Source organism: Talpa europaea, assembly GCF_964194135.1.
Source record: "Talpa europaea genome assembly, chromosome: 12".
NCBI classification, from domain to species: domain Eukaryota; kingdom Metazoa; phylum Chordata; class Mammalia; order Eulipotyphla; family Talpidae; genus Talpa; species Talpa europaea.
This window is the reverse complement of record NC_140079.1, coordinates 83,019,906-83,043,255: the sequence shown is the minus strand read 5'-3', so window position 1 is coordinate 83,043,255 and position 23,350 is coordinate 83,019,906. Positions and strand designations below refer to the sequence as shown.

Below are 23,350 nucleotides of genomic sequence, written 5' to 3'. Positions count from 1 at the left end.
CTGACACTCGCCCTTTTTACCATGTGCTCTTGGGGGTTGTAGTTCGTTGATACCACAGGACTTGGCTGCTGCTATTGTCTAGCAGTATTCTAGGCAGACTCCTCCTTTTCTTTAAATGTTGTCCAGGTCTCTGGCAGTCACATCATTAGCTGCAGAGAAACACGCGTGTCTGGTGTCATGCTGGTGGCAGAAGTGTTAGAGAAAGTCCCTTAGTGCCAGAGGCATTGGTGAACCTTTGGGACAATTCAATGAAAATATGAAGGAATCCAGGTCTGAGAGATGACTTGGTACATCTGGGTATGCACGGTCCTGTGGGCAGTGGGCAGTGTGCTGGAGGAAGGCCAGCCAGGGAGCAGGTGGTTACTGGTCACCTGAGGTGTCCCAGTTGCAGAGCTAAGGTGTCCTGTGGCCTAGGGGCCACTGACCTGTGTTTAGCTATTATCCTTATCCAATTGGAAGTCAGTTATCATAATAGGCAAGTGCCATAAAAATAATTTTTAAATGCCAAAAGATTGTTGGATATGGCTCAGATCATGCCTTAGTTTCCATAGAAAAAAGTGTCCATGATGCAGTAGACTTGTCTTAAGTAGTTCTGAGTGGAGAGACCTTTAATGGCCTCCTGAGACTGGTCACTGGATTTCAGGGCCTTGAACCCCGGATGATGGCTTTGCATGTCCCTGAGGTGTTACAGTGCTCTTTGTCTAGTTCTCCTTCCGGTATGGAGTCTGCCCTGTGCCTTTGGTTTGTGAAGATGGGCAGTCGGAGTCCCAGCAGTTAGAGGCACTTGGGCCTGACCAGGGACCCACCGTGGCACAGCCAGGGTGTCACGAAGCTCTGGGGATATCATGGGCTCTGGAGCACCGTGGTAGGCACTGGGCAGCCATGTTCCTCAGCTGCCTTGGGTGGTTGTGTGCGTGCAGGCACCCGGGCACTGTAGGCAAGGACCAATGGTTTATCTGACATTCAGAGTTGCTGGCATGTGATGGTATAAAAAACAGGCAACTTGCAATTAATTTTGTTTTCAATCTCCTCATATCAGGATGTTAAGTGCCTCCCTGGACCCTCCCCAACTCCATAGCCCTGGCCTCAGTGGTGGGATTTCTGTCCTGACCCTGCCTTGACTGGCCCCTTCCCCTCTTTCAACTAAAATACCTGCTGAGGGGATGCTGCGGTCTGGTCAAGGGCTCCATGTCAGCTCTCGGTCATTCCCTGCCTGGTGTTTCTTCTGCCAGCCCTGCCTGTCCTGAGGGCACAGTGCCCTGGACCTCGGAAAGCCCTCTGTGCCTCACTGGTGATTGCTAGGGGGGACTCGGAGCCTGACACCACCGTGGGAAGCAAGACATCATTTGCTTTGGTTCCCCAGCCACTTTTACCTGTTGCTTTTCCTGCAGTGGCGACAGGGAGCACCCATGCCCACAGGCTGTCAGAAGCTTTCAAAGAAAGAATCCATTGACCTGGGCTGCTTTCACTGACACACTTCTCCAGGCTAAGAGCAGGTTGTTTTACCTGCTGCGCAGGCCTCACAGACCCCGGGGAGTCAGCCTTCTCTAGAACCTGCTGCTTCGGTCACTGCTCTGCCCCAGCCAGGTCTCTCCTGGCCAGTGACAGTGGAGCCTGAGAAGGCTGAGGTGGTCCTAGCTAGAAACTGCCATGCAGCCCCTCAGGGTTGCTGAGGACCTGGAGACACCTCTAGGGTCAAGGCACTCCTCCACATTAGGCCTGGCAGGTGGGACTGAACCCAAACTCCGGCATCTTCTGACTTAGTCTTCCTCTGGTTTTCTGATGCACAGGGATATATAGACATGAAAGTGTGCCCAGAATTGTTCCCTGTTGAGTACACACTCAAAATTGTTCCCTGTTGAAGAATCTGGTGCAGTCTTCAAAGGTGGGAAGAGTAGAGGGTGGATGTGGGCCTGGTGACAGCTGGTGGGGCTCAAGAGGCATGTTCAGTTCTGTGACCTGGTGGCAATTGTGTGTTCGGTTTGGTCACAAGAAAGAAGGGGGGGCTTTTCCCAGCATTCCCAGCACCTGGCTGGTCCTCTGCCTGACTTGCCTCTGGGGAAGGGAGTTTCCTACCTCCTGGGTGCTGGTCGTGATGAGCCCCAAGGTGCTGTTGGGGCACAGCATCTGCCATCCCCTGCAGAGTGGGGCCTGTGTGTTGCTGTGAGGCTTAGCTGTGGTCTTTGCTGTGGTGACAGCTGCACCCGCAGAGGTGGCTGTGGTGTTTGAAAGGGTGGTGTATATCACTGTGAAGCAGGGATCTGGTCACCTGGGGACACATGGGGCACATCTTACTCACCCAGTGAGCCAGTAGCTTACCTCACCCGGAAAAGGTGGTGGCAACGGGAAGGGACCGCCTGGGCACGTGCACAAGTGTTTGTATGCTCACGTGTGTGCGTGTGTGCAGGTCTTTGCATGCGTGAGTTTGTGTGTGTGTGAACTGACGCCCTCCCTGGGCATCAGGCTACTGAACACTATCACAGTAATTCCAGTTCTTGTCTCCGCAGTCAAAGATTCACCGTGGTGGTTCAGGGGTTGGGGCTCACTGGCTGTGCGGGTTTCAGGGGAACCCTTTAGCCAGAGTCCGCTGCACACACCTCTTCCTTGCTCTACAACTGAGAAGTGCCTGGGAGCAGAGTGTGGGCGGGGGAGGGCGGAAGCCGTGTGTGGGTGTTTGGGGGGGGGGGGGGCTGCTCACCACAAGCTGTGTTCTTGCAGGTTAGCTGGGGTCCAGCGGAATCCAGGGTGAGTGTCTGCCAGACACTTCCCCAGAGCGCTGAAATAAGAATCCCACTTTTCAATCATTTGGCCATTGTTATGCACCCTGTAATGCTCTCGGGGGTTTTTTTCCCATAAATATTGCCTTTCCATAGCTGCCAGTTTCCCTCGGATTTCCAGAGTGTGAAAACACTGCGTGCAGCAGTTCTGGGGGGAGACCTGGCTGCAGAGCACGCCCCCTGCCTTTTCCCAGAGGCAGGTCTTTAGTAGTTAGGACTGTGCCATGCGGAGAGGGCTCTGGGTCCCGTCACTGAGATAAAGACAATAATCACTTGCATTCACTCTGGGGAGTGGCGAGGCTGGCCATGTGGTTTTTGTCAGTGACTTGGGAGGGGTGAGAGAGAAAGGTTTGTTTGCGTTCCCAGGAGAAGCTTTCCCTGCGCCAAAGCGGAGGGAGGTCTTCCTCTCCTCGCCTTCCTTCCCGGCTTCCCTTCCTTCTTCCCTCCAGCCCTCCTCCCCTCCCGCCCTCCCGCCTGCCTTTCTCCTCTTCTGTCTCTCCCTCCCTCTCCTCAGCTCTCTCCTGCCCCACTCTCCACGCCCCCCAGAGTGTACGTAGATTGGATTTCTCAGCCTCTGTCCCACTGGCATTGGGGCCAGATAGTTCTCTGCTGAGGGGGCTTGCGTGTGCATTGCAGACTGTTTAGAAGTGTCCCTGTCCTCTACCAACTAGATGCCAGTGGAGCCCCTCCAGGCGTCCCATGGACCAAGCTTGCGCTCAGTGGCCAACCACTGGTTCGGAACCCGCACTTGGCACGGATGGACTGTTTGTTGGCCACACCGTGGAGCTGGGTGGCCCTGTGCCCTCCTATGACCATCAGGCCAGCCAGTCTCTCCTGGGCTACTCTGGGGAACATGGGGTGTCTTGAAGTCCACTGTTTTCAGAAGGGTGACTTGAGGAGCTTGCTGTGCCTTTCAGCACCTTTCTGTGTGGGCTTTTTGACCCCGAAGTTTGAGCTGTTTCATTCTTCCTTCTTTGCTTTGGGGTCTTTCTTGGTAGAGGCAGTTTCGAATATTTCTAAAGCCACCATGACTTGAGGTGATCACTGTAGATGCACACCTCCAGGGACCACTCTGCATCAGTAATTGGGCTCCGGCCGTTTGTCCTTCAGATGTCCATCCAGAATACAGTAGATGCTTGTTAAATGCCTATTGAAGGCTTGATGCAGATTTGAAGAGTAGGCTGTCCTGTAAGTCCAGCTTCCATAACTTAAGAGTTAGAATCTGTTTTCTTCTAGAGGATGAGGGACTGATGGATGGGCAGGTGGTATGCAGACGGAGTGGTTGTCCATCGGTGCACTTTCTGTTTTCTGTTTTTATTTTTGCATAGAAGAACTGGGGTGCAGCCAGAGGTGTGGAGTGAGAGGATTCACCAGAGACAGAGTGGGGAGCATAACAGGCGGACCTACTGAAATACACTGCTGAGGGGGAGCAGCAGGCAAGACAGGAGAGGTCTGCTGTGCCATGTGGTTCAGCTCCCTGGCTGGGGATCAAACTCAGGCCATCGCAGTGGTAGTGCTGAGACTTAACCCCTGGGCCACCAGGGAGGCCCCACTGGTGTACTTTGTGGTTGAGACAGGAGAACTGACTGCTTTGGCATCTGCCAGCATGGCCTGCCAACCTCTGCCCTCCTCCACTTCCACCCAGAATGGCCAGAGGTGGCAGATGAATTGTCCCTGAGTGCTACTTCTGGGTGTGCCTTTGTCATCCTGAGACTACCCCTGGTGATGGACAGGGATGTTCAGACTCTCGTGAAATCTCTGCTGTCCTCATACTAAATGTGTTCCATGAATTGTCTTCACACATCCCCTGACTTCTCTTAAGTCATTTTCCTTTGAAATTTTTTTCTTCTGCTGTGAATCTGATTTTTAATAACTCTTATCTCAGGATGAAGGAGGCTATCTGGATTTTTTCCTCCTTTTATTTAGGAGTGACTGCCCCTTGAGTGAGACTTCCTTTTGAGTATATTTTCAAAGATAGGGATCATTGTGGCAACTGTTTATTTTATGTGGTTTGGTGAAAAGCAAAGCAACTAAACTTTTTTCACCAGTCTAAAACTAGAAAAGTGATCAAAAAATTGAAGACATTTTAGGGGAAGTTTAACTCAAAGAAAACCTAAAGTTGAATGATTAGTTGCCCACAATTCTGTTTACTGTTTAGATTAAAAAAAAAATCATAACCTTCAGTTTCAAAGGGACGCTTAGTGTCAGAAGGAGGCCTTAACAGCCCCATCCCCAGCCAGGTGGTGGCCAGCTGGGGCCTGGCAACAGCCTCCCTCTCCCCTGCTCCACCCCCTCCTCCCTCAGACTTCAGCCACATTGTTTAAGGGAGGTGCTCAGTGCTTAACAGAAAGAGCAGGAGGAGAGTGTAACTGGCAGAAAATATTTCAAAGACATGAATTGAAAGAGGAGTTAGCAGAAGTACGGCCAGGGTAGATGGACATTGGAGTGAAGAGGCCAGCGTGGATGGACACTGGAGTGAAGGACTAGCCATCAAAGGAAGTGGGTGCCTACAGGGGTGCAGGTCTTTCCTGGGTGTTTGAGTGCTGGTGTTGGGGAGACTGTCACAGAAGGGGCTGGGTGTTGGGTTGCAGGGAAGAGCAAGAATACAAGATGACTCTAAACATTCAAGTTCTATGACCCCAAGTTAACAATTCTCAATTTTCTTTAGCATTTAGCCCCAAACTGGGAGGATCAAAATATGAGCTAGCACATTTATGGTTGTCATGAATAACAAGTGATTTTATAAACTATGTAGCATTTTTAAGTCATATTTTCTAAAACTTTTCAGTTTTACTGAGATCAACTTAACATTCTAGAAGTATATTTTAAAAAATTATTTACCAGCACTTGCTGCCTAGCTAGTACAACAAATTGACTCTTAAGGCCTTTTTGTGTGGTACCAAATTTCAGTAAAATGAATCAACCTTGTCAAAGTTGTCTTGAAATAGGCAGCCATAAATGCAAGATTTTAAATTTGGCTAAATGAAAATCTGAAGCATTTCCAAAAATCATTATGTTATTAATGATGATATCTGGTATCTGTTGATACCAGCAGTGACTTATAATGTTGATTAAAGGATTTTGGGCAGTGTGTTTAAATCACAGGGAGTAGGGTCTCTCATGGCTTTAGATAATATACTCAAGTAGCAAATGCTAGCCAAGTATCTTTCTTTTCCCTCAAGGTAGAAGCAACAGCAATGTTTCCAGAGGATTCCAGAGGTCCTGAACATACCTTCAAATATGTATAGAGTAAAAGTAGTAAGTGAGGCCCAAGTCCACCTTCTTTATTTACTGTGCTTTCCTTGCACAGATCAAATTCAATTCTGTGAAAGGATACTGACCCTCCACTGCCAAAGATAGGTTTAATCAAGGGGATTGGGGTTTGGCCCTTTGATCTCAGAGACATGTTATGGAGTCATGGTTTTGGGGCCATGCGGTCAGGGGTCAGGAACATCCTAGTAGATGGAAGGAACCATAGAGGGGCAGAAGCGAACATGTGTTGATGGAAATTTGGTGAAATAGAGAGCAGATCACAAATCATGGGGTCAGAATTTTGTGAAGGTGTTGGAATAATTGGCTTCAGCTATATTGAGAAAAATAAAATTGGGTCCCTACTCCCAGTGCGTTAAAGACTAAAGGTAAAATAATAGAACTAAAAGAAAGATCTCATAAAGAAGGCTTAAAAATCACAAATGATAAGGGGGAGAGGTAGATATTTTTGACTATATCAAAATGTAAACTTTCTGTTTAACTAAGGAGGAAACTATATAGATAAGACTGAAAGATGAAGAAAATGTTTGTAATAGCTAAAGCGGACATGATGAATAGCTAACATAAAGTAATAAATGTTCAAAGATCAGCAGACAAATTCAAAACACCCAAGAGAAAAAATGAACCTGACACAAGTGGGCAATTTGCACACGGTGAGGCCAAGGGGCCAGTGAGCAAAAAGGGCCTTGGCCTCACTAATAACCAACTATGTGCCAACTCTAGCTGTTGTGGAAGTTGGGGTATCAGATATTTTGGCTCTCCAGCCACCCTAGAAGGCAAAGAAGGAGTTGTGAACAGTCTGGGTTGGCCAATCTACACTCCAGCACATATACATTACTTAAAGGGCCATGGTGCATTTGCCCAGAGTAGAAGACTAATGTCAAAGTCAAGGTTATAAGAGCCAGTTTCACTGGATTCTTTGACCTAATTGTACCAACCATCTCATCAATATGGGTAAGAGGTTAGAGAAGAGAAAGCTCGACACAAGCTTATTTCTGCTTTGTTTTTGTTTTTAAAAAATTTTTGGCACATGCCCTGGTGGGTGAGAGGCATCATTTCCTCTGTTCCATTGCCCTTCTCTGCCCAGGCACCAACTTAAGGGTATTCATGAATCCCAGTTTACCTCTTATATATGTGGGTATATATGTATCCTTGACATAGATAGTGTTGTTTTCTATGTATGGTAACTCACATTATGTTTTTAAGATCTACCCATAATGCTGTATATAAATACAGATCATTGCTTTTATTTGAGGCAGTTTTCCACTATATATAGTGGAAAAAAAAAATATATATATATATATACACCACATTATCCCTGTTCATGGGCACTCAGGTAGCAGAGCTTCTCTTTACTACAAACAGGGATACCATGACCCTCTTGAGGGCAGAGTTCTCTGGTGTTTTCTCCCAGGAAAAGAATTGCTGAATTATAGCTGTGACTGTTTTACTTCCTGATAAGCACTGCCAGACAGAAGCCCCTCCGGAGGGCTGCATGACAGTGCTGTGCTTTCTAGTGTGGCCCTTCTGCCTCCTTAGGCACTAAGTATGAGTCCCTCATCCTGTGAAAATCTCCCTTGGAAACACTTTAAAATCAAAAGATGTGACAGTGTGAGGGAGTACTAGAGTCACAATAGCTGTAGAAATGCTCTGTAGCCAACGGAGCTAGTAACTGTGAACGGACATGACTCATTCCCAAAGGTAATGATCTATAGGTTTGAAACTGTCCCTTTATGTCATCAACACTAAGAAATGGGTCTTATGGATATTGATTTGTCAGTGACTTGAAGGAGAGAGAATTTTCTTTTTCTCATTCATTTATTTACTTGTAGCACACATTTGTTGAGTGCTGTATGTTAGTACTTGGCTAGGTGCTGGATATATATCAGTTGACAAAACAAATAGGTTATGTGCTCATGGAGCTAAGAGTTTAATTGTAATCACAATTAAAAATTGTGATATGTGCTATGAGAAAAAATTACAGGTACTAATTTAGCATGAGAGTTAGGGAAGAGCTCTCTGAAGAGATGAATTTAAACCAATCTCAAAGATGATAAAACAACTAGGTGAAGAGTAGCAAATAATGGGACAGTTTTCTGAGCAGGGAGAAGAATACTGTGCAAAACCCAGGGATAGAGAATCAAACAAATGCAAGGCACTGAGAGAAACCATTTTAGCTGGAGCATAGTAGCGAGGTGAGGGGAGGTTGTGGGAAGTGAGGCTGAAGATATCAGGGAAAGATCAATTTGGTTAGTTAGGTATTTTAGACTAAGTTTAATGGGAGACCACGCAGGGATTAAAAGACTCTTTAGGTTACCAGGTAGAGAATACATCAGAAAGGTCAATAATAGGAGATTAATTACGCTATTGTAGGAATGTAGATAGAGTTAATGGTGGCTTAAACTGGAGTTATAGAGAACAAGTGGAGAGAAGTGGATGAAAATATATTCTGTAGGTGGAGCAAACAGTATTTGTAAATGAATTGGATGTTAAGGAAGAGAAAGTGGGAATTATCAAGAATCACCCACAGGTTTCTGATATGAGTGAGTGGGCAGATTGAGATGCCATTTACTAAAATGGGGACTATTAAGAAAGAAACAAGTTTTGGAGGGGAAGAGTAAGGTTTCTCTTTAGATCATGTTAAGTGTGAGGCATCCAAATGGAGATAACATCTGACTTCCTATCTGCTAGGGATTTGAAGCTCAGAAGAGACTAGGATATAAAAAAACTTATAGCAATCTAAAGAAAGGCCAGATATATCAAAACAACACAGAGTGTGGTATCATGGAGCCCAAGAGCAGGCTATTTTATAGGTCAAAAAGATGTAGACCATTGGATCCTTTGGATTGAACAACAATGGAGGTCACCAAAAATCTATTGATAGCTGTGTGGCTGGGATGGTAAGCACACAAGCTATATTAAAATGGGTTGGAAATAGGTACTTCTGTTTCTTGCAATATGTGGGATTAACTATCCTGGAAAATCTTTTTATATAAAGCACTCATAAGTGCTAGATGAAATTTAACAAATCTTTTAAGATGCATAGCTTAGAAAATAAAGGAAATCCTTGGGTGTGGGGAAGGGGGAACCAGAGTAAGTTCTTAGGGAAACAAAAGCACCACCAAAAGATGTACCTTGAAACCTCAGAATCTTAGCTGATTCTGGAGCTATAATTGCCCTGGAGGTATTAGCCATTTTCACAACCATGATATTTAAGTTTAAATTGCCCCAGAAAGAGACATAGAACCTGAACCTTGGGACCTGAAGAGTTAGGGAGTTGGGAGTAAAATTCCCAAATAAATTTGGAACCCACAAAGAGTGATACCTTGAGTGAAAAATGGAATAGAAAGAATCTGATGCCCAATAAAAGGAGATGACAACATTATTCTCAACTTGGGCCCCAAGTAGGAAGATAGACTCTTCTCTAGAACTGAAAACCACAATTCCTCTCACATGTGTTTGGGATTCAAACACATGTGTTTGGGGTCCTATTGCCTGGATAATCCCTGGATAAGAAATTATAGTGGACACAAATTGGTAGTATATAAAGACAATGGGTTGAAACAAAGTAAATCCTCTTTGGAGAGTCATCCCAAGCATCACCAGAGATGAGTTCACAATCCAGAATTACACATCAGATAATACCAGTTTGAATAAGTCAATAGAGGGCTTCCCTGGTGGCGCAAGAGGTTAAGCACAGCACTGTGAAGCTATCCACAGCCTCTGCAACACGAGTTGATCCCCAGCCAGTCAGGGAGCTGACCCACATGGTGCAGCAGACCTCTCTGTCTCACCCGCAGCAGCCTCAGCGGTGTATTTCAGTCAGTCTGCCAGTTCTGTTCCCCACTCTGTCTTTGGTGAATCCTCTCACTCCCTGCACCTCTGGCCTATACCCCAGTTCTTGTATGCATAAATAAATAAATCTTTAAAAAAAGAAAATGAATGAGTCAGTAGAAAGCAACAAACTATAGAATCAGATTCTCAGAATATTAGGAATTAGAACCATTTGTTATAGAATAAGTATGTTTAAAATATTTAATAAAATAAATGGTAGAAAGAAAGCATGAAGAAACAGTGCTTATCAGATTTGGAAAAGGACAAGATAATGCTTCTAGTAATAAAAATGTAAGTAGATACTCAAACTATAGCTTAACTAGCAGACTGAACACAGCTGAAGAGCTAACTATAGAATGGAGAGAGACCTAACATAATCCAAAAAGAACCATGGGTTGGCAGACATGGAAATCAGAAAGTCTATTATGTGTCTACATGAAGAGAATCAAGAAGCTGGTGGAGAGAACATATTCCAATGACAGGCCCGAGAATCTTCTGAAAGTCATGGAATGAAAAGCACAAATATTCCAATTTAGGAATCACAGTGAATCCTGTGTAAGATAAATAATTTATTTACCTCTTGACACCTAGTGGTGGAATTTCAGGACACCAAGGACAGAAGGTTTTTGCAGCTGGCGAAAAGAAGTTAGCTGAGCAGCAGCTTAGCCTGACTACAGACTTCTTAATAGGGAACATAGACACTAGACCACAGCAGACATGTTCTTTCCATGCTTTAAGGCCCAGTCACCCAGAATGCAGTCCTAGCTAAATCTCACCCAGGTTTCTAAAGGTTGTGCCTTAGGGCGAAGGCCAATTAAAGATGCTACTGGAAGGGAAGTAGATCTGAGATGTAAGAAGTGGAGGGAGCAGAGAAGTAAATAGGTGGATCTCGATAAACTTATAAAAACAGTAATTACAAGACAGAATCCGGCAGATTACAAACCCATTCGCTCCTCCATTCATTCCCACCCGTCAGGAGACAGCAGCAACCTCTGGGAACTACAACTCCCGTGAGGCCTTGCGCGGCACGCAGGCCCCCCCATGTGCGTGCCGTGCGTGCCGTGCGTGGCAGTTCTAGAACACCGCGGCGAGAGGTCTGGCGCCATGTTGGGGCCGAAGGGACGGCAAAGGAGCGCTTGAAGCGGCGGGAACGGAGCTGGAGCGGGTCGGACCTGGGCTGGTAGGAGACCCGCCCCTCCCGCCTCAGTGGATCATGACCTGGGCAGAGGCCACAGAGGTCACGGCGGCGGGGGACGTGGCGTGGCGGGGCCGGCGCTAGAGATGATGCCGTTTCCGGTGACACCCCAGGGACCACAACAGACCCCGCCGCCGCCCAAGCACTATGGCATCTCCTCCCCTATCAGTTTAGCACCCCCCAAGGAGACTGACTGCATACTTACCCAGAAATTAATTGAAACCCTGAAACCCTTTGGGGTTTTTGAAGAGGAAGAGGAACTGCAGCGCAGGATTTTAATTTTGGAAAAATTAAATAATCTGGTAAAGGAATGGATACGAGAAATCAGTGAAAGCAAGAGTCTTCCACAAGCCGTGATTGAAAATGTTGGAGGGAAAATCTTTACATTTGGTTCTTACAGATTAGGAGTACATACAAAAGGTGCTGATATCGATGCGTTGTGTGTTGCACCAAGACATGTTGATCGAAACGACTTTTTCACCTCGTTCTATGATAAATTAAAACTACATGAGCAAGTGAAAGATTTAAGGGCTGTTGAGGAGGCATTTGTACCAGTTATCAAACTGTGTTTTGATGGGATAGAGATTGATATTTTGTTTGCGAGATTAGCACTGCAGACTATTCCAGAAGATTTGGACCTAAGAGATGACAGTCTGCTTAAAAATTTAGATATTAGATGCATAAGAAGCCTTAATGGTTGCCGAGTAACTGATGAAATTTTACATCTAGTACCAAACATTGACAACTTCCGATTAACTCTGAGAGCGATCAAACTGTGGGCCAAGTGCCACAACATCTATTCCAATATATTAGGTTTCCTAGGAGGTGTTTCCTGGGCTATGCTCGTAGCAAGAACTTGCCAGCTTTACCCAAATGCAGTAGCAGCAACTCTTGTACGTAAATTTTTCTTGGTGTTTTCTGAATGGGAGTGGCCAAACCCAGTACTACTGAAAGAACCTGAAGAAAGGAATCTCAACTTGCCTGTATGGGACCCAAGAGTAAATCCCAGTGATAGGTACCATCTTATGCCTATAATCACGCCAGCATACCCGCAGCAGAATTCCACATACAATGTGTCTGTTTCAACGAGGATGGTCATGATTGAGGAGTTTAAACAAGGGCTTGCGATTACACATGAAATTTTGCTGAGTAAGGCAGAGTGGTCCAAGCTTTTTGAAGCTCCAAGCTTTTTTCAAAAGTACAAGCATTATATTGTACTTCTAGCAAGTGCACCAACAGAGAAACAGCATCTGGAATGGGTGGGCTTGGTGGAATCAAAAATCCGAATACTAGTTGGAAGCTTGGAGAAGAATGAATTTATCACATTGGCACATGTGAATCCTCAGTCATTTCCAGCACCCAAGGAAAGTCCTGACAAGGAAGAGTTCCGTACAATGTGGGTGATTGGTTTAGTGTTAAAAAAGCCAGAGAACTCAGAAGTTCTCAGTATTGATCTCACCTATGATATCCAGTCTTTCACAGATACAGTTTATAGGCAAGCGATAAATAGTAAGATGTTTGAGATGGATATGAAAATTGCTGCAATGCATTTAAAAAGAAAAGAACTTCATCAATTACTACCCAATCATGTGCTTCAGAAAAAGAAAACACATTTAATGGAAGGTGTCAGATTGACAGCTTTGAATGACAGCAGCCTTGACTTGTCTGTAGACAGTGGAAACAGCTTGTCTGTACCTTCACCTTCTGGCACTATGAAGGCCAGCCCAATGACTGACAGCTCTCTGGGCAGAAACAGTCCTGCCCCTGCCTTAATGGAAGCATCTGTGACCAACATAAAATCTACTGAAATTTCCTTGCAACAAGCGAATCCCTGTGAGATCTCTGGGGATACACTGAGTGAAAGCATTCCTCAAACTGCCTCACAACTGGTCATTTCTCCACCACCAAAGCCCACAGTCACCAGAGTTGTTTCTTCAACACGTCTGGTAAACCATCCACCCAGGCCTTCAGGGAGCACAGCAACAAACGTAGCTAATACTATAGTAGGCGTCTAGAGGACATTCTTAACCTCATAAAGAAGAGGGGACGGAGGAAACCAAACAGAAGAGAAACAGTCTCAGAAACAAAGTACAGCTCAATTAGGAACTATTCAGATGGAGACTTCTCTGTTGGCCTCACAGGAAACATCCAGGGCAGACCTTTCCAGTATCCCTGCTCTCCCTGAAAATCCTATTCCTGTTATCAAGAATTCAATAAAAGATTGAACCGATAAACCATCCTCAAGGGTCCATAAACAATGTCTGCCAACTCAGCCTATTGTCTTCAGATGCTGAAGGAGGAGAATGAAGGGTACCAGACTAGGAGAGTCAAAGGAGATTTTTAAGCTTATTTGCTAACTTCCTTTACTGGGCTAGTCTTGACCAGAAGTCCAGGTTAGTATGTGAAGTTAGAAGTGTTTTTATTAACATATCAGATTATTGAGGTGTCATCAACAGTTTATTAACTATTTCAAAGAACTACTGCCCTTAAAGAGAAAAAAGGGCAAAGCCCTCCAGCTAAGTTGTACCCATGACTGACATCTACAATAGACTTATGTTTGCTGCATTGTTGAGAAAAATTTGCAATCAAACTGGTGTAAGAATTCCTCACACTGATGATGCACTTTATGTAGATTTTTCTTAGACAGTAGAGCTAATTTTAGGTTTCTCAGCTTGATGAATTTTAGTTTTTTCTAGAATTTTTTCATTTTTAACCTTTAAATTGGATACTGTTGTGCAGTGGTACTCAGAGAAAGCATGAAAGTACATCTGACAGTCCCTGTGAGGTAGTTGTAACCCTTTAAAACGACACGTCAAGTCTGAGGGTATATATTTGATGTTGAAAAAAAATTAGTAAGTCTTTGGTTTAGAGGGACATGATCAGGAAGTGATACTGGTTTTATCTGTAAAATTGTCTTAGCGTGCATACAGTCAGCTGTCGAACTACATGCAAGGCTTCATATTCTCGTCTTCAATCAATCGTTGTGAAACAAAAAGCATCTTGCTGCCCCCTGTTCTTTTTGCTTGTGTGCACACAGTATGCTTAGATGTAGTTTTGATAAAAAAAAAACAAACCCAGAATTCTAGTGTTTTCTTAACCATGATGTGACACCAGCAATCCTGTGGCCACATGGCATGAAACACTACATTTTGCTTCCATGGCTAATATTTTAGTAAAAATTTACTAAAATTAATGGTTGTGAAATATATTACCAGTCTTGGCTCTCCACTTAGAGAAATTTTGTATTCTGCACAGTATGCTTGTATTGTAAAGTGAATTTCCAATGTAAACATCTTAAAAAAAGATATTTTCTCTAAGAATTTTAAGCCAAATTTATTTTTAAATGACATTTAGATGAGGAAATTACCAAAATTTACATAGAGAAAGAAAAAATAATTTCTAGCAAGCATTTGCTATCTTTAGTCACCTTTTGTCCTACAGAGAGATTAGGAATACCTTTCTTTAAGTTAAAAAAAAAAAGACTGCTCATAATTAAGCAGAACATCCATGTTTAGGAAACACAAGTGACAACAGTTTTAGATGAATGAAAATTGTCTTAATCTAGACACAGTGAACCCAGCAGGCTTTCCATTTAGCCTGGTTTTGATTCCTCCCTGCCAGGCCCCACCCTCCGCCGCCCCAGTGTTGTTCCTTTCTACCATGTGTGTTTTTCCATGTTTAGCTGTGATTCCTTAAACTTTATCCCAATCTTTCTAGATTAATTTTCTGAAGTTGGAATATAGTCTTTTTCCTTTTAGGCCATACAGCAATTGGGCTTTCTTTTCACCATTACTTTCTGATGTCTAGTACACAAGTTCACATTGCCCACATCTTTGCCTTATGCAGTCATCTTGCCCTTCCACCACAATCATAAATAGCTGAAGTGTGCACGGTACCCATGTATTTTGAATAGCTGTGGTGTCAGATTGAAATTGCCAGGCACAAACTTAGTCTTGTCATTTTTTTACCCAATGGAAAAATTAGTTTATTAAATGTTTTGTGTAACTACTTGCTTTTCCAAGCTGGAAACTTGGGCCTTTTTCTAGTTTTCATTACCTGAATATTAGACTTTTTTTCATGTACTGTATGTAGAGTTTCGTGACTGGAGTTTGCTTTGTTTCATAGTGTCTGTACTCCCTGTATTTTTCAAATGCTGTTTGGAAAACAGATGATGTATTTCTCCATTAAATACACAATAAACAGCAAAGATGTAAGCAAAAGGGTTTAAATCTGATGAGAGTTCAGGTATTCTCACATTGTTTGGAGAGGATAAAGATCCTGATGTGCTTTGACTTTATTAAGTCTAGAATTCACGTTATAATCATTGTGAAATGTGAAAAGGTTAAAAATAAAACAATAAGTGTAAAAAATGGAGTTAAATATTCATAATCTGAAAAGACAGGAAAGAAAGGGGAAACAAAGAAAAATTGAATAAGAAAGTACAAAAAGTTGGCAAAAATGAAACCAAATACATATCTCACTATATATAATGGACCAAACTTCCTGACTGAGATGGTCAGATTCCATGGAAAAATTAAGTGTAGCTGTTTGCTATTTTATTTATGAGACACACACCCAAAATGTAAGACATAAAAAAATGGAGAAAAGATACGCTGACAAACAGAAGGTGTTATAGTAACAATATCATCCAAACAATTCAAAACAAAAATAATTACCAAGAACAAAAGGGACATTGCATTAATGATAGGAGAAATAATGTGCCAGAAAACGAACAATTTAACACTTTTTTGCACCTAATTGGTGTCAGCATAAAATAGCAGAAATTGCCAGAAGTATCATTGTCGTAGATTTTAAAACAGCACTTATGCAATGTCAAGCAGACAAAAAATAGAAGGAAAACAATTTGAATACAACAGAGGTTGGGCCAGAGTATCTTCAGTTTGGTGAGGCCATACGGTCTGTGTCTCAGCCTTTACTTAGCTCTGCATTTAAGGAGTAAAAGCAGCCTTAGACAGTAAGTTAACAGATGGCCAGGCTGGATTTGTCACCCATCCCCTGCAGCCATTGTTCATCATTGGTGATCTACTGGACATTTATTATAGCACCTACCACCCAACATTTATAAAACGCATATTCCCAAATAAGCATTGGGCATATACAAACATTAGCCTCAAGCTATGTCAGAAAGATAACATTTCGTAGAACATGTTCCAACTAAAGAACTGCAAGAAATCAGTAACAGATAGCTTGGGAGGAATTTCCTAAAGAAAACACAAAACTCAAACCATAAAAGATACTGATTAATAAAATCTCTTAATCATACCAAATAATAAACAGTGGAAAACAGGCCATAAGCGAGAAGATTTCATAATAAAGCTGACAAATGATTGCTATCCAGAATATATTAAGGATGCCAAAAAAAGTCTTAAAAAGTCAAACAATCTAATAAACAGACAAAAGGAATGCATAGCATTTACAGCAGAGGAACAGGAATTGCCAACAAACATGAAAATCTGTGCAACCTTTTTAGTAGTAAGGAATTTGAATTAAGACCAGAGATAATTTTTACAAAAATAAAGTCTAAACACTCAAGCTTGGTGAGGATGAGGAGCTTTGGGAACTCGACTACAGTGCTCACGAGAGAGCCACTTGTTTTGGTCCTGTTGGGAGACAGTTTGATCATAGCATACATACAATATGGTTGACATACCCATACGCTGTATTTCTTTTATAGCTCACCAGTCTATACACCATACTGTGGGACACTGATATTTTCATCATACCGGTCCCCTCAGATCTCAAGGTAGTCGGTCTGTTGGCCATCTCTGCCACTATGTCCACAATTCTGCATAGCCACTAGATTGCCTCTAGTGGGCCATGTAAATATTCTATATATGCTGTGGTGTCAGAAAAGTCGGGAAGCACACCCCTAGGGACTCTGCCGCCTGGGTAACCAGAAGGTGAGTTTAGGAATATTGCAGTATTTTGTAATAGCCTAAAGTTTGAACTAACTCACATCCACAAATGGGGGACTGAATCGACGGTGGTATATCCATGCAATGAACAATATACAGCAGTGAGATTAAATGAAACAGCCACATGCATTGATGTAGATGTGTCACTGTGTTGAGGAAAAAAAGAAAATTGCAGAGAAATACAGAGTGATAATTTATATCAGAGTAGAAAACAAGCAAAAGAGGGCAGTATAATTTAGGCTTACAAAAATGTGTGCTATAATTACAAAGAAAAATAAGGGTTGTTAAACACAGGATTCAGAAACATGGCTGGGATTAAAAATTCCTAAGAGTGTGGGTAAGAGGTGGGTGAGAAGTGGGAGAAGGTAGGACGGTGCAGCTGAGCAAAGTACCCAGTGAGACAGGTGATGTTCCACTACTAGGTCAGGTGGACGATGAATTGGTGTTTACTGTTAAAGTTGTAAGTAATTTCCTCTGTGTGAAATATTTTATATTTAAAACACCAATACCAAAAATTTCCTTACCAGTTAGAAACTGCATTTGTCCAGATAATGGTAGCTAAAGACAATTCAGGCTTATTTTCTTCCACATAACAGGAAATTCAGGGCTGATAGGGTGGCTCTCCACTCTCAGCCTCACCATTGTAGTTCATACTTTGCATCCTAAAGTCACCTCAGTGTGCAGGGTGATGGCAGGGCACTGCCATCACATCTTCATTTAAGGCAAGGAGGGCAGGGCAGGGAGAAAAGGAGAGGCAAACTGTATCCTCTTTTTATGGAGCTTTCCTACAAGTCCCAACAGTAACATTCCGTCATCTTTCACTGACTATTAGTCATATGGCTAGCTATGTCCACCTGCAAGGGAGACTGGGAAATGTTGTTTTTAGTAGCTGGACACATTGCTGTATCATTTCTCACCACTACACTATAAGGAAGAAGGGGAGGATGGATATTGAAAGGCAGTGGTAGAGTCTTTTATATGGGATACATGTTTATAAAAAAGTTCACATGTTCACATGTTATGAATGTGAATCAGATCTAAAGAAATGAAAAGTGCAATTTGTGAGATGCAACTACTGTAGTATTTAAAAGGAGGGTCATATCCATGAATATTTAACATCATAATAGAAAATAATAAAGAATGAAATTGATGAGTTTCCCTCTCACATAATTAGGTAAAAAAATATAATAAATCCAATGAGAGAAGACATAGAACAGAAAGTAAAGAAATAGAAAATAAACATGCTGTGGAGAGGATCAATAAAGTCAAAAGTAGACTCTGAAAAGACTTATAAAATAGTCAAAACTGAAAAGATTGAGAAGCAAAATCAAGATGGTACACCTAAGTAATCTTGGGAACTTTAAAAGGTAGGTATCGCTACAATGACAGTACATATTAAGGGAAAAAAAGATCTTGTCCTTAAACCAGTAAATTTGAAAACTTAGATGAAGTAGTAAAAGATAATCTACCAAAACTCACCTAAGAGAAATAGAAAACCTGAACAGACTTATAATTTTGAAAGAAATTGCATGAGTTATTTGAAAATGTGCTCATCAAAACAAAACAAAATACCTCTGTAAAAACATAAGACCCAGAAGGCTATACAGACCAATCCTTCCAAATATTCAAGGACAAGATCACTCCAGTATTATACATCAGGTTATCCCAGAGAAGAGAAAAAGAAACATTTTTTGAAACTAAAACATCAAAAACAGAGAAGCATAAAAATGATCAGCCAGATACACGTATGAATATGGATATGAAAATCAAACTTAAACCAAAAATGTATATAAAAAGACATCATGGCCCAGTTGGATGAATCTGGTGTGCTAGATGATTTAACATCTGAAATGCTGGCAGTTGGCAGGGGGCCTCAGCTCTTCTCCTGCTGGTTGACTGTCCTCACAACATAGCAGCCAGTTAACCAGCAGTTTCTTAGCCAGCGTCCTGAGCGAGCAAGGCGCAGACCAGTGTCTTACATGATCTCCCCAAGCAAGTCACATTCCCACCTCTATTGTGGGAGGGAACTACCAAAGGGCCTGAATACCAGCATTCAGGGATCATTAGGGACCATCTTGGAGAATGACTTCCCCTTTGATCAACAGGACAAAGGGGCATATTTTAATGTATTACAGTGGGATGCCATCTTGCAATGTAAAGGAACAAACTGGAGATACATGTGGCAAATGGATGTATTCTATTAACATGATGCTGAGTGGAAGAAAAAACTGGGTAAGGCCACATACCACATGATACTGTTTCTTCAAAGTTTAAAAAAAATGAGAAATGAAAAATGTGTTTCACAGAAGCTTAATATCTCTGCCATATTTAATATATGATAAAAATAGAGATACATACATGGGAATTATGCCCCAAATCTGCACACTTATTTCTGGATAGGAGAGACAAATGTTCACTCATGTGTTTACTCGTCTTTACTCTAGGTATTGAGTACATTCTTGCTCATTATTTTGCCCTTTTTTTTTGAAAGTATGCCTGAAATGTTTCCTAGTTGTATAGGAGGGTGAGAGCAGAAAAGGGAGTAGGAAGCATGTGTATAAATGAGTTTTTGGCTAGCGAGTGGAGGGGAAGGAGAGGCTTGTAAGCTCATGGCTGTGGGGGAGGCAGGACTGGGGAAAACCAGAGCTCGCTGGGATGCCTTTGGGGAGCTCCACTGCACTGGGAAGTCAGGGAGAGGGGGCCCACCTACTCAGGGAGCATGTTTCTCGCCTTCCCCCGAATATAGACATAATTTATGTTCATCATGAAGGATTTGAACTACACATAGAAAGAGAAAAGAAAGGTTACTGAAGTCCTGGCTCCCGTTGCACAAAACATACAACACTATAACAGAGTTAGAAAGCAAATACCCGATAACCTCACTGGGTCACGAAATAGATCACAAACAGCGGTGTTTACGCTTTCCATGAATCCCTCTTCAGCCTCCGCGGTCTCTTTCTTATATCAATATAAGCTGATATACTCTCTTGGTAACAACAATGCCTTGCTTTTCTACATACCATGTATGTATACAGTCAGAACAATTTTGCCCAATTTTGAACTTCACATGAATGAAACACATCAAATGCTATGTATTGTGTGTGTGTGTGTGTGTGTGTGTGTGCCTTTTCTCTCTCAATTTATTTGTGGTTCATTCATGTTGTTGCTTGTCCCTATCACGTTCTTTCATTGCTGGGGCCTATCACATGACATGACTATATCCCTGCTTCCTCTCTACTGTTGGATATTTTGGTTGTTTCAAGTCTTGGGCTGTCCAGTTTTGGGGGTGCATGTGTTGTTGTGTAATCTGTGTCTACTCATTACAGTGTTGGCTAGTTTGTCCCCGCTGGTTCTTAGGGCTCTGTTTCTTGTGGGCTGCTCCGTTCTTTTAACTGAGTGTTCTCAGGGTTAGTCCTACTAAATGCCCTTGAAAAATTCAAGGTTTTTAAACTGAAACGAAGTTTGAGGTTTTGTAGACTGCCCAGGTCACATATAAATTTGATTACAGCTTTTCAAGGACTCCTTTCCTTTTTCTTCTCCCTTCCTGCCCATTTTGATTAGTGCCAGGCAGCTCTTCCCACAATCCCCTGGGGTCCTTGGGGGCTTGCAGCTGACTCACTTTCTCTCCATCCTAAATGGGGAGGGTCTCTTTTAGGCTCTCCCAAGGGGTGAGCCCAGGGCTTTGATTCCTGTCAACACTACTCTTTCTCTTCCCCGGAAACTGGCGTGTTTTCAGGACACAAGTGCTCACTGCCTGCCGATCTCTGGGTTCTCAATCTGCCTCCAGCTTGGGCCCAGCACTCTTTCTCTGCTGTTTGTGCCCCACCCTCACTGGCTTTAGTTGTCTCAGTGGTAATGTCCTTGTCCAAAATCAACTGATCACCCCTGATGAGTCTGCTGTATTGTAGGAGATGAACACCTCTCTAATGTTAACACATTGATATTGAATTTTACATAAAGGACAAAATGTTTTAAACCACGAAATCTGCTTCCTCTGGCTAGTGCCTCCCTTATTTCGATTCCTCTTGATATATTAACAACCTTATCTGTACCTGTATTGATTTTATATTGCTGAAATTATATAACAAATTACTGTAAACTTAGCAGCTGAAAACAACCTCTGTTTATTAACTCACGGTTCTGTAGGTCAGAAGTCTGGTGTGCTGTGGCTGAATCTCAGCATCACAACTGGAAATGGAGATGTCGGCCAGGCTGTTTGTCAGGAGGCCCTAGGGAGGATCCTGTTCCTGGTGGTTACAGGCCTTCGGCTCCCATTTCCTTGCCTGCTCCCCTGGGCTGCTCCTCCTCCCTCCCACCAGGCCCCTGCACCTTCAGGCCAGCAGTGCCGCCCCAGCCCTCGTCCTTCGAATCTTTGACCTCTCCGCTTTTAAAGGTTCGTGTGTTTAGGTTAGGCCCACCTGGATCTCTCTGTTGATGAACCCAAAGTGAACTGATGAGTAAAATTAATTACATCTGCAAAAACCTCTTGCTATATAACAAGACACAATCACTACCAGCTCCCACCCAAATTTAGGGATGATTACATAAGGGGGTCATCCTAGAGTTCTGGTGACCACAGTCTGCCCTCTGACCCCATTATGCTGACCTACATTCATATGCAAAATACATTCATCTTGTCTGCAGGTCACCTGAAGTCTCATCCATTATAATATCAGCTCAAGCCCAAAATCCTTTCTTTAAATTAATAGTGCAGTTTTTTAAAAATATATATGTTAAAGATTTATTTATTTATACAAGCAATGGGGTACAGGCCAGAGGCGTGGGAGGGGGAGAGGATCCATCAGAGATAGAGCAGGGAGCAGAACAGGCAGACGACCGAAATATGCTGCTGACGGGAGCAGTGGGCAAGACAGGAGAGGTCTGCCATGCCATGTGGGAATCCCCCTGGCCGGCCGGGAATCGAACCGGTGCTGGGGAGGCTGCGGACAGCTTCACGGCGCTATGCTCAACCTGCCGTGCCACCAGGGAGGCCCTCAAGTCCAAAATCTTACTTAAGCAATCTAAGCCAGGGTAGAGGAGGCTCCTGAGTATCACCATTCAGTATCACCATTCTCTCTGGGGAGGGCAGCATCCTCTCCCCAGGTGGCAGCACGGTCCTCCTCCTGTAGCACCAGAACTGGCTTTGCTCCAGCTCCCTGCAAACAGTGTGGGGCAGGCAGTAGACAGCTGTATAGGCTTTGGGTCCAAAGGGGATATGGGCAGTGAGGAGTTGTTGATCCAAAGCAGTTTTGAAATTCAGTCATGCCAGCCGCAACTGGGTCCTTGGTTACATTTCCCGGCCTGGAGATGATCTAGGAGCTCTGCCTGGTGGGTGCTGAGCGCTCCTCCCTTTTCATGAAAAGTGGCACGCGTCCATGCTTGGGAGCCTGTCATCAACCTGCTTCCTCTCAGAGGTCTCCTTCCACCTTGTGTCTGTTCTGCTTGGTCTAAGCAGCTCATGGCTTCTGCTGATGTGATTTTCTCAAGAATATTAGGGCTACAGGTGGATTTGAGGGTAATTCATTCCATTAGATGAAACCATGGGTATTTCTGAGACAACCCTTCTATTTCTGCTGAGGCTGCAGAGCCCCTTAATCTCCTGAGTCTTTCGTGTGGCTGAGCTCTCTGACCTTGGGGTCCATCCGGCTTTCAGGGAAGGTTGTTCAGGCACACCGTTCATGATGCTGCTTTTTGCAGCCATTTCTGGCTTTGGGCATCGTTTATCATCTGGAGAAGCTGAGGATTTTCAGTCATCCAGTCCTGGCTCTGTTCCTTTTTCGTTTACCAGTTCCTCTGTCAGTTCCCTCTCCCCCCTTCCTCTCACCGTAAGCAGCATGAAGACATCGGGTAGCTCCTGCCATACTCTGCTCGGGAACCTCCTCCACTGTGTATTCAGGTGTATCCTCCACACCTGTGTGACTGCAAGGACCCTCCTCCCTTCGGGTTCCAATCACATGCCCCTCGCTTCCTTCTGGGCCTTCCCCAGCAGCATTCTCGAAGTCTGGATTTCTGCCAGCTCGCTGGTCACAGCAGTTTTGACTTTTTTTCTAAGCAACTCAGGAAAGTGCTGCTCTCTGCCCTCTGAGTCCTTACATTTACAGCAATGTCTTCTCTGCTCACATTTCTATTAATAGCCTGTTCAAGACATTCTAGGCTTTTCCTACCATTCTTCTCAGAATTCGTCCAGCCTCCACCATGGCCGCAGCCCCTTCCATGTTCTAGGTGCCTGTTATAGCAGACCCTCACTTCCCCGGCTAAAACCCACACTGGTGCTGTGAAACAACTACACATTTAGGGGCTTGGAGCAGCACCCTCTTACCACCTCACAGTTTCCGGTC

At 43.6% G+C, this 23,350-nt stretch overlaps 2 protein-coding genes across 2 annotated transcripts in view; both read left to right on the top strand.

Moving 5' to 3' along the window:
- RADIL (Rap associating with DIL domain) overlaps nt 1-23,350 on the top strand; it is a gene marked incomplete at both ends in the record, with an annotated part of 103,555 nt that overhangs the window by 46,513 nt on the left and 33,692 nt on the right.
- Nucleotides 11,163-13,091, top strand: PAPOLB (poly(A) polymerase beta; the record flags this gene model as incomplete). Its single annotated transcript, XM_084251540.1, has 1 exon — nt 11,163-13,091. The coding sequence occupies one exon, from the start codon at nt 11,163-11,165 to the stop codon at nt 13,089-13,091; it is 1,929 nt and encodes a 642-aa protein (XP_084107666.1).